This window comes from Toxotes jaculatrix, chromosome 15 (genome assembly GCF_017976425.1).
Source record: "Toxotes jaculatrix isolate fToxJac2 chromosome 15, fToxJac2.pri, whole genome shotgun sequence".
In the NCBI taxonomy this organism is placed as follows: domain Eukaryota; kingdom Metazoa; phylum Chordata; class Actinopteri; family Toxotidae; genus Toxotes; species Toxotes jaculatrix.
The window spans coordinates 8,021,055-8,033,286 of record NC_054408.1 but is presented as its reverse complement, the minus strand read 5'-3'; the positions used below and the strand labels follow the sequence as shown (position 1 = coordinate 8,033,286).

General features: G+C 40.4%; 1 protein-coding gene across 1 annotated transcript in view; it reads right to left on the bottom strand.

Moving 5' to 3' along the window:
- Positions 1 to 11,616, bottom strand: part of il1rapl1a (interleukin 1 receptor accessory protein-like 1a) — a 126,597-nt gene extending 114,981 nt beyond the window's left edge. The window contains exon 1 of the mRNA XM_041057211.1: positions 11,535 to 11,616. Within this exon, the coding sequence (XP_040913145.1) occupies positions 11,535 to 11,616 (82 nt within the window). The remainder of the gene's footprint in view (positions 1 to 11,534) is intronic.
- Between the last annotated feature and the right edge of the window lie 616 nt (positions 11,617 to 12,232).

Sequence of the window (12,232 nt, the reverse complement as noted above, 5' to 3'; positions counted from 1 at the left end):
TTTCATATTGTTTTGAAGAACCCTTGACTTCACTACACACGCACCGATGGCTTACAACGGAGGCACAAACCAGTAATATCACAATTCCAATCTTTGACAGATGATATAATCAACAATTTCTTTGTCCTTTACTTTAGGAAGAAAAATAATGAGGCAGTCAAATGTAATCCTATAAATCTGTGCATTATGGCTTGATTGCCTCTGTATGCTGGCCTATCCCAGAGCTCTGCAGCTGTTGTGAACCCGAGCAAAGAATTCAGGTTTCTTACGTATCTACACAATGCACCATCCAGGGGCAGTCTGGCTCTCCACAAGAAAGCCATTTAATCTCCAGTAGTCTGCATGTGATCAATCTCCCAGCACAGTGTTACTGCTGCACAGGCCATTCCTCATCATTTAGAGAGAGAGATATTGACCAAGCTAGGACAGCCTCTGTAGTACATTTGTGTGTTGTGAGCCAACTGCAAAGAATGAACAAAATAGTCCAGTGTGTAAAATATATCCTCTGTGTTTTTTCCCTCCTTTGTGTATTTATATATGTATCTGTATGTATGCATGTTTACTAAACGTGAACCTGTTTATATCAGAGGGGCAAAAACAGCAGTCTAAAAAAAATGTGTATACAGTTATACATGTTCACATGTATAACTGTATGTATGTTATACATGTGAATACTGTATGTCTCATCTTCCTGTGAGTTGGCTTGTTTCCCTATTGATGTCTTGTGGGCTGATGCGGGGAAACATAATCTCTACTTATTATCAATACATCCTTAGTTAGACATCCCTGCTTAGTGGCTCACATCAAGAAAACAGACACCAAGGACAAGCACAGCAATGTTAATGGGCTTCAAATGCAATTGGCCTAGCAAAAAGAGACACGAGACAGAGGCTGATGCTGATGCTACGCCTCAATGCATGGCATCATTTTAGATCTATCAAGTTAAAGGTTCAAGGTGATCAATCGTTTAACTTGAGACTAGCTGCCATCGTACATCAATGTGTACAGATGTCAATGTGGACAGCTGATCTGTCAATAAACTATTACACTCTTTTCCTCCACTAGAAATGGGAGGAATGAATGTTCAATACAAGAATCTAGGAAGCCTTGGGGGTATGAGACAGGCATGACAAGTAGAGACAAGGTCTCACTACATCTTATTTGTGTGTGTCATTTAGCCTATCTGCTTGACAGAGGAAATGTATAGACAGGCACATTTCAGTTTTCAAGTGTCAGATAAACTGCTGCAGTATGATTTGTGAAATGAAAAGAGAGCGCCTCGACAAATAAATTAACTGACTGACTGGCTGGATTTTGTGTTCCCGTCCTCACACTTATCGTGAGGTTATTCAGGCGTCAGCTCCACGGACTTCATCCCCCACACTGTCTTGGGGCCATGTCAGATTTACAGTTGTCCATGACAGGCTCTAATCAGGAATTTGGAGTGGGGACTTTGCAGAGTCATCTAGAATATGGGTTGTATCATTTTTTTATCCCTGCTCAGAGAAACAGCAAGAGGCCATGGCTAGGACATCACAAGTCACACAAGGAGAAAGTTTCAGTAAATAGACACACACACACACATCTCCTGCTAGGATCATTGGGTAGCTATGCTTTGCCAAATCAGAGTATGTAGACAGCAAGCTGACTCCAGAGGCTTTTGGGACATCACGCCACATTACACCAGCAGGCGCAGCTGGTAACATTCTGCAGCTCCAGAGTTTGTTTTTGGTTTTTTTAGTTGTTTTTTTTGAGCATGTGCATTAGAGGTTAATTTACATATATGTATATTTCTGCTGAATTATTTATTTATACAAATGCTCTTGATGTTAACAAACCTTGAAAACACTCCTAGGTAATACAGCTGTGCTAGTCCTATATGTATATAACAGTGTTAGTCTTTGTATCAAAAGACATGGAAACCAATTTCAGCTTTAAACAAGTTACCTGAACCTGTTAGCAGGTTCAGATTTTGTCTTTGGATTTTTTGCAGTAAGGGGATCCTTTTATTTACATTCTACCTTTAATGTACAGTCAGGAAGAACATTAAAGGAAGCTAATTCCTCTCAAGGGCTCTACATATTTACTGTAAGGTAGTGTCTCTACTGGGTTAAGTGTAAGACAGTGAGGCTCTCATTCTTGCATTTGAACTGAGTGCAGAATGTTGTTTTCCACTGCACCATGTTCACTCATCCCTGTAGGCTGTGTTTAAAAGCCATTATTCCAGCTAACAGACCAGTCAGCAGGCTTTGGATGTGTTTAGTGATGTGTATTGTCTGGCTCTCTCATGACATTTGGAGTGCATAAACGGACAAAGTGTTCATGCAGCATTTTATATTTTGTCTCTGTATGGGACAGTGGAGGCAGCAGAGGCTATGATGCTGCAGAGTCGCAGCTGTGAGCAATTCATAATCAGGGCTATTGTTTGTTTATGCCCTGGCAGTGAGTCTGGGGCAGAAGACAACACACAACACACACACACCCACACACACACACACACACGTTGGGCCCTGTGAACCATTCGCATCATGATACACTGAACTCAACCTTTGACCACGGGACACTGATTGATGGATGGGTCGTGCATGTCGCTACACAGTGCTCAACCTCTGCACATGGTGAGCCATCAAAAAAACCTGTGGAGCCTAAAACTGCATTACTGCATCACAGCTCCAATTTTACACAATTCTGAGGTGAGATGTCAGAAATGTGGGTGGTATAACTCTGTTAAAACTGTTCATAAGTGTGTAAGAATTTAGTTGGTGAGTTACCTGGTGTGCTTGCTAGTTGCGACTGCTGAGTTAATGTAGCTTGCTGGGTGGATTAGCTTTTCTACCTCCTATAATAACAAAATCTCAGCAATCTCATTCTGCCACTTTCTGATCTGACCAGGTCTATTAAGGAACGCAATGCTCCCTACATTCGGCTCAAAATTACACAAGTGACCCTTTTGGGTCACATGCAATTCTGTTGACAATGAAATTGCACACAGTGACAGAAACACTGGAGCTTATGGTGGGAATAAAGAGAGTGAGTTAGGGTCAAGCCTCCAGAAACAGCACTGGTTGTGTGCAAGTTGTAAAACTGGCCAGAATTGTTGGTCACTTAATGACTGGGGCTCAGAATGATCAATTGAAAAGAAACACTTGTGAAACAAATATCAAATATCTAAATATCTAATTAACAAATATCTTTTATGAGTGTCCAAACAATTATTGTATTGTATTGTCACAATTTATGCCATTAGTGTCATTAAAAAAATCTCAAAAAAGATTTTTTTCATGTCATTTAAATGAGCAAGGAGTCAGAGATGAGTTAGCTTTTTGCCGTACACATGTAGTGAACAGTTTTTACTGGAATACACGCATCCAGTGCTCTTAATACATCCATCGTTAAGGTTAAAGTTTACAGCACAGCTTATCCAGTCCCTCTGCCTTTTTACCTTTTTACCACCAAACCAGAGGCATGCCAAGGCCTGTGATTCTCGTATCTTTCTACCATAACAGTCTTTGGTGCGGTCATGCGCAAAAAGCCATATGGCCTGAGCACAAATCCATCAAGGCTGAATTAAAGGCTTTTACTGAAACAGTATCAGTTCCACAGTGCCTAGTGAAGCCCCATTCTTATGATACATCACAGTCCAACGAACGGCGTGTCATATTTTGATATCCCTGTTTAATGACCATCTGAATCGATCAGGATATCAGGATTTTTTGCCATTAGATATGAGCAAATGATACTCGAAAATTCTCTGTGTCACTAGTCTCCAAGAATGTACTTCTTTATCCTGCAAAGCTGAAAATATCCTTTCAGGTTATTCAAGTTCCCACTTCTCAAAGCCTGGTGGACCAGGTCCTGAGTCCCCTTTCAAGCAAATGTTGTGCTCTCTCTGGATAAGACAGTCAGAACCCAACACAAAACGTGTGCAGTTGGGCAGGGGGTATTGCTTAAGATGAAAGTATGTGTGTTTGAGAAGACTGAGGGGAAGGTTTTCTGCTCAAGGCCTGGATCTAAAGAGGAGATGTGGTTTATTCGGTTGACCGGCTGCTGTTGCCACTTCATCTCAAACTTCCCACAGTGATGATTTCTCAACTGATCTCTGCTGAAACTCTGATCCAGTCCAATGGACAGAGCAGTGCCAACAGATGTTTGAAAAAAATCTGCAGAGAAACATGTCTAATTTTGCTTTTTATTCCTGTTTCCAGTCATGCCCAAGACATATACACTCAACAGGGAGCTGGACATTATTCCAAGGACAGAATAGGAAAATAGCAATAACAAATCAACAGCATTTTCAGCAGTTCTGGGTGTACAAGATGTAAAACTATGTTTGTCATCTGTCAATCCATAGTTTGTTTTTCACTCAGTAGATTAACTGTTTAGATAATAACATTACTGATGTACATGTGAAGAAATCTAATCAAGCAAAGAAGTCACTGACTGATTAGAGCTGTCAGATTGACTTTCTCTCGATCTAACCCATTTACTCTTTCAGCACTACATATAATACTTTTGACAATCTATATTATTTCTTGATCCCCCCCATCTCTTGTTCTAAACAATATTTGACACTGCAATGTGTCTGTTGTGGTGTGCAGATCACCTTTTTTTTTTTTTTTGCCTGAACCCATATGTAACGTTTCTCACTGGGGCTTACAGTCTACTGCAAACTGGTACTTGGGTTTGCAAGCAGACTGAGAAACCAGTTAAAGAGTCCCTGTCCTGTCTGATTAAAGGCTGGGTCTTTATGGGTTGATCTCCAACAGAGAGGTTGGAATGGGCCTGCTCAGGCTTGATTGGGCCGAGCTGGACCAAGAAGGAGACAATTGGAATCTGATGGATGGACCTTGACAGCTTGTCTCTGTCAGAGACCAGCTAAGAGTCCCTGGGAGTGAATCTCACGCAGTGTCAGTATGGCCTTGGTCAGTCCAGTGCACAATCACACAGAGGTGAGAAGACATATTGAGAAAAGCGCCTAGAGTTAAAACCATCATTTGCAGCAGCAGAGCACACACACTCCAAGATGTGGGTCAAACTTGACCTGTAAATGAACAGAGTGCACACACAACAACAATGACAAACAAACAACAACAATCTACCACAACTGATACCCAATTCTGCAGAGCTTGACTGGTCATTAAAACCGTGAGTAGTGCGAAGTGTGGTGCAAAGAATGAGGGAATAAGAGACACATGCAGCCTCCACACCTCTGGGAAACTCATTAGTCCGGGTAATACAGGCCCAAGCAGGCTCCACATTGAATAATTATAGGATTTCGGAGTGCTACAAACTCTGGGAATGCCGTCTGGACACTGGGAGGGAAAATCAATTGAATAGCTGCTTTATCCAGTGTCTCCTGGGGGCTAATCAAGCCCTCATAGCTGATCCCTCAACCATAACTATTCAAGGTTGTGGATTCAAATTCCCAGCCCTTCCTGCAATCCAACAGAAAGAATAGAGAATTCTCATCTGATACCAAATGCCCCACAAACAATGCATTACAGCAGTGATCCAAACAAAGGTCTCTTTCTTTCTCTCAAACTTTCTCTTCCTCCCACTTCATTGTATTCAAATATCTGGTTCAGACTCAACAATAATAACAACCTCCTATCAATGACTTTGACACAGGTCAATGTTAGACGCCAGAGGTGGTCATTTGAAGTTAATTTAATAGCAGCCATGAGAGTCCAGCTGCTCCATCTCTTTTATCTCTAGCACATGAAGACAAACGTCCCAAACCTTTGAACCAGAAAACAATCACGCACCAGGGACTTTATCAGCCAATCAATCTTCTTTACTACTACATTTCATGTTTAACTCAGACACCTTACCTTCATCCTGTTTAATTTGCCAGAAGCTAGTACAGGGGAGAAGAGTAAAGTGGGCAGAAAAAATCTTTTAAATTATTATTTTGTGAATGTGTTTGGGCAACATCATTTATTGAAGTTAAAAAAAAAAAAGTATAAGTAAAAATACTGAAATCACAACACCTGCAGTGTCCACACTGACAGATGGCTGTGTACATTTAGAGAAACAGATGTGACAAATACAGTATTTTACTCAAGGTATTTAAAAACTAATTGAAACTTCAAGTTCAAGCAAACAACTTAATTGAAATTAGAATTTCAAGATGCCACATATTGCTCAATTTTTCCATGGTTTTGTTTTTTCAAACACACATTAAAAATGAAAAATGAGAAAAAAAACACCATTTATATATTTAGTTTGCTTGGCACTGTTCACTGCTTTAATTAGTTGGTGTGTTGAATATGTGTAAATTTGGCCCGATATGTACAACAGCACTGTATAAACACATGCAAGAGAGTGAGAGAGAGAGAGAAAGAGAAAGTGACAGTATCCATGTCCCAGATTACAAGCTCATCTGATTTTGCACGTGCCTCCATTTATAATCTTTCAGGTAGACAGAAGACAGAGGAGCCTTTCAAAGTGGTATTAAACAGCCAAACTGCCCAGTGACACTGCATCACCTCTGACCCCACAGTTGGGGGGTAATATTGACTTTACTGCTATCGATATTTGACTGAAAGACCCAGAGGACCCACTTGATTGGTCTGATGTGCTGTTCTAGCTCTGATCTATATGGAAATCCTCCACAGACCAAGCGTATAACCACTCAGGCACTCACTTACATACATTTGCACACACATTCAAAGTCCTGCTTAAACCATGACACATTTCTGATTATACAAATACCTACTGACTGAGACACACATATGCAGTCATATGCATTAGGTATGAAGACAGCACAATAGCTGAACAGAAATCAGATTAGTCTCTCCTTGTGTTATTGTATTCTATTACCAAAAGGAAGAAAGCTAAAGATAGATAAATGACCAACATCATATACAGTAATTTAGTTGACAATAATGGATATTGTATATTTCATTGATTTTTAAAATGGTGTGGATCTGATCAAAGGATCTGATGAAAACACATACAAAGCTGATTTCAATGACGTGAGTTCAGCCTTGTATCTAACCTTTTAGTTTAACCAGTCATTGTTATTATTACCACTTAAGTAGTACTGTTGTCTTAAACAATTTATTATAGTGTATCATGTGCCAATGTCCATAAAATCGCCTATGTTTTCTATGGTCTTTTAAGGACACAGCAACTTTAAATGTTGTGCATGCCCAGACACCTGGGAGATTTAAAGTCATAGCTGTAAAGTACAACAAATCCTCTTACCCAGTCTTATTAGCAGTTGGACACTGAATGAATCGAGCTCTGACCTGGACTAGTAACGCAGTACGTTTCTGTCCACTGAACATTTCTGTGTTAAACTAAAGAAACTGTGGCAACAGTACTTAAAGGGGATGAGAGATGCAAAAGGCAAAAGTTAGGGAGAAGAGAAAGAAAAGGTCCCACGTTTGAAGAGCTGGACCTAATCCTTGGGACAAGACCAACAGTTTCTCCAGTGGACCTTGTCCAATCCTATGACAATAACATTTCCTCAGAGACTACATCCTTGAATCCTGCTAGTGTTACCAGTTACTCTGGAGATTTGTAGCTAGATGGTGAGTGTACATTTCGAGTACAGAGGTTGACGTCCACAATTTGAATTAGCCATGCACAAGTGCTTCATTATCTCAGTAAATGCAGCAGTAAGGGTGGTTATGGCATGACTGCAGCTAACCTGTAAGGGAATAATAAACTGTTTTAGTGCCACAGTACTATAGTTATGACCACAGGTTAGGGACAACACTCAGTACAAATGTTCCATGTTTATATAACACTATTTTAATTTATTTGATAGTGCTAAACATTTTCTAATTATATATGTTTTATACATTCACACAATAAGATTATTTTCATCGATTACTGAATTCTTTGCTACATTTTGTAAGCTCTTACTTACCATAGGCCTGAACATTTACTTGTACTGAAGGTTTGGTTTTGTAATAGGCAATTAATATATTTATTAACGGTGCCATTTTATTGTTCAGAGAACTGTTACCAATTATCTGTACAGGGGAACTTCCAACAACACACCTAATTATAAAGAAGCAAACAAGCCAACCACTACAGCTCAGAGCACATCCCCTGATAAAGAGGCCATTGATGCTCCACAGAATACAAACAGTAAGGGTCATTAAAGGGCAGAATGAAGGAGTCAGTGAAAGGCTGGCCATTCCTGGGGCTCAAGCAAAGAAGCACAAGCCCAAAACTAGTTTAGTGGCTTGTGGGCTACAGGCTTACAAAGCTCAGCAGAAAAGGCAGCTAGAGGAAATGTATGAAGCCGAGCAGAAACATCAAAAACAGCAAAGTGAAGCCTTTGACAGACTGTTGAGGGCACAGTAGGAGGCAGAGGAAAGAAGACTCCAGTCTATGCCCAGCAACAAGCAAACCATCAGATGTTTCCCCATGTTATGGGCGCAGTTCTCACTGCTTTGTGTCCTGGTCAACAACAGCACACACAATTACCACACTGGATTCATGCAGCTCCACTGTGGTCAACCACTACGAGTGCAAGGTCTATGGATCATTCACCTGTACCATAGCGGACCATGTCCCCTATGGCCCATGGAATGATTTCTGCAACAACTAAGCAGCTAAGCCATCCACCCACACCAAAGGTGAAGTGGCTTCGAAACCAGCTAATGGCTTGAGTGGCAACCCATCACTGTCATCTATATTACACACTAACACAAACCAATAAGTGTTTGTAAAGAACTGGACACTTGTGAATAATTGGACCAGTACAACCAGTGGTAAGGCTGCATCTGTAAAACCAAACATGGAATTGCCATTCAGTGGATGTGTGACACAGTTTTTTTTCTGTTAACTGTACATCCACTAAACAATGATCTTAATGTTACTAATAGCAGTTTTTGATCAAATTTAATAGGTGCACGTTTACTGTTGGTACATGTGCACTCAAATATGGATTTGTATCACTGTAGTAAATGAAAGACTGTGCCATTGTTTCACTGTATTATGTTTTGCATGGCAAGCTATATCCCTGAAAATTAGGCACACAGTGCATTTCTGATTTCTCCCAACAGCAAACAATTTTCTCTGCTGTCCAGTTCATCAGCTTCCTCTTCATCATCATCTCCCTTGTTGAACTGTTCAATTTGATCCTCAGAAAAGTCATGCGATGCACAGCAGGTAGAGATAATACATCAGACAAGGGTAATGTCTGCCTCATTTTGTTTAAGAACTCCATCGCCTTCTGAGGTGCCCAAAGCCCCTCTCCACAGTCAGCCAATAATTAAAGTTGAGCTCTGCAAGCATTGCCCGTCTGGGTTCTGAAAATGGCTTCATAAGCCAGAGGAGTAATGGACATGCTAAATCACCATGAATGACCAGCAGCACATTTACTCCCTCAGTACATAATTGTTGTCCTGGTCTCAATCATGTCAAGATAAAAGAGCAAAAACATGAGCATCACAGAATTTGCCAGTTTGTCCAACATTTATATCCGAAAACATAAACGTTACTGTCGACCACACACCTTGTAAAATGACTGAATTCTGTCCCCTTATGATTGTAATTGTCTGCTGGGGCATTGGATGGAGCTTTGATGTTAATGTGTGTCTCATCAATGGCACAAGCAATTTGTGGGAATCTCCACTTGTCACGAAACCTACTGCCATTGTTCTCAGCTCAGCCGCAGAGGATCCTTTGATGTCGCAGGGTTTCATGATTTCATTTATTGCTTTATAACAACTTCCTCCGTCAATGTGACGCATAATCCACACACGATGACCAGCTATTCAGTTACCAACTAGCCCTCAAGTGGATTCAAAAGGGACATCCAAAAACAACAAAAAGAATCAGCTAATCCTGTCTCATAAATTATACCCCGTATTAGCACTCAGTCATCTGAAGGCTGCACCTCTTTGCAAAGTGTGAAACGGTCTAGTATTTTTGAGATGTTTCCTCTAAGTGCATTCAAATTTGACATGTAACTGGCATAGATTTTCTTTATATGTTCTCCAGATGATACCATAGTTATGAACAGATGCCATTTGTGCTGCTGCCCTCATTAGCATTTTTTCTTTTACAGAAATATGCATTAACCTAGAACACAGAGATGCAATGCCAATTTTTAGTGTGACCAGGTTCCTCCTTAACCTCCTAACCTCCTTAACCTCTTAAAGCTGTGTTAGTATATTTTCAAGTTGCTGGTGTTGTATGTTTTTTCCCCCACTTTAGTAGGTGTATGGGTAAGTGTGTCTGTATTCTGCGTCAGTGACCATCTTTGCTGTCTGAAGCACATTATTCATTTGATAAGTTGCCCCTCTGCTCTTTGCGTGTCTGTGTCCGTCTAGTAAGTTTGCATTCTTCAATGTAAAACCTTTAGCTAAAGGTCAGTCTTTAAATCTTGAGACATGTCCATTCACGTCTCTAGTACAAAAACACCCAGACACACTGAAAGACAAACATCCCAGCATGTAAGGAGCACATACAAACACGCACACATAAATACGCATGTGCACACAAGCACACAGAAATGCACATTACTGTTTGCAAACAATGAATTTTCAAAAGAATTCGTCTTATGATCCAAAGACCAAAATTATTTTACTTGCCAAGTGAGATTTTTTAAATAGTCTCTGTACATTTCATGTACCTGTGAATACTGACTGTATAAAATAGCAATATATATGACCTATTTATTCCCTGTAATGGCAGTTTGTCTTCACACTGTTTGAACTGCCTGCTTGAATCCTTCTGTATTCCTGTCATGAAAAGTTTCTACCTTCAATCTTTTTGCTCTCCATTTTCTCTTTTGACCTTTGCATTTGTTCACAATTGATGTTCAATTTGCTGGCATTTAGAGCCAAAATGAGTTTCACATTAACCCTTGGTGACCCAGTCACTGAGAAACTGGATCATTTAGTAGCTGTCACTCTCTCTAGATTGAGGTAGGTCTAGCTAATTCTAAGAAGTACACTGTTTATCTTTTCATTAATTGAAATTCTCTTCACCTAAGATGCAGACAGTGCATTGCACTTACAGCTAAATTGCTCAACAGTGCTCCTATTTTCTGTGTGAGTCATTTCCACACAGAAGTGAGGAGGGCACCATTTTTTGCAATTACCTGTCCATCATCTTTTTCAAATGAAGTTTTTAAAGCACGTACTGTAATACCAGTGTCTTCCAGTAGCACCTGAGGCCTTCAGAATCTCAGAGTGAAGCTGTACAATGTAGGCAATAAACAATAATTACAGATTTTTCACCAGATAAACACAATCCACTGGTAACAATAACAACAACATAAGTTCTGGGCTATTAACATTTAGTACCAACAGAAGTCCACAAAACAAACGCACAAAAACAATTACAGTGCGTCAGTAAAATTCACCAGAAGTCAACAAATGACATCAACAATGGCGCCAGCCATTAATGGTTGGCCACTACCAAAGTCTGAAGAGGAAACACTAAAACACACAGACACATGCGTGAAAAAGAGCCACTGACATACATTAACATAGAGGGGATACATGTACTGGCTTCAGACTGGAAGCCACACAAGAGGTGGGAGGATGCAGTGCATTAAATACCTGAGCCCCTCTTCGAGACCACCTTCACACTCTTGCACAGCGTGATGTACAGCAGGATCAGCAGAGGGCTGGGAGGTCTCATCTTCCCCCCGTCCTCACAGCCTGAAAAGATAAAAAGAGAAGGAAGGAGAGGAACAATGGTGGGAGAGAAAGAGGAAAAGAGTCATCAGTCACTGCTTGTACATGAGCTCAAAAGCCTCCTTGTTTCTACTAGACATGAGTAAGTGTAAAGCCCAAACACTACAGCAAGCAAGCACGCACACTACTGTACAAACATTTGCAAGCCAACATACACACACACACATACTTGGACAATCACATCAACATGCCCAGTTTCCACATTCCCCTGGGGGGTCTTTCTTGTAATGATTTTCTCTCATGATTGCAATTGAGACGAGTTATCATAGCAGGGATATATTTCATGAGAAACCATTCCCTAAGATGCTGACAAATCAATAAAGAAATAATTACATGTGTAAGAAACACCACTTTTAATCGCTAGCTTCATTAAAAAAAGGGGAGACCTTGAAGGGAATTTCAAATTATCACCTTGTGACTAGCAGAGATGTGGCAAATATCCCACCCATATCCCTTATCGACTCATATATCAAATTAATTGATGGAGGTGACTCATTCTCTACTCCTCATCTTCCCCAGTAAATGACATAATCTAACATGTAGTAATTACCCTCTAATAC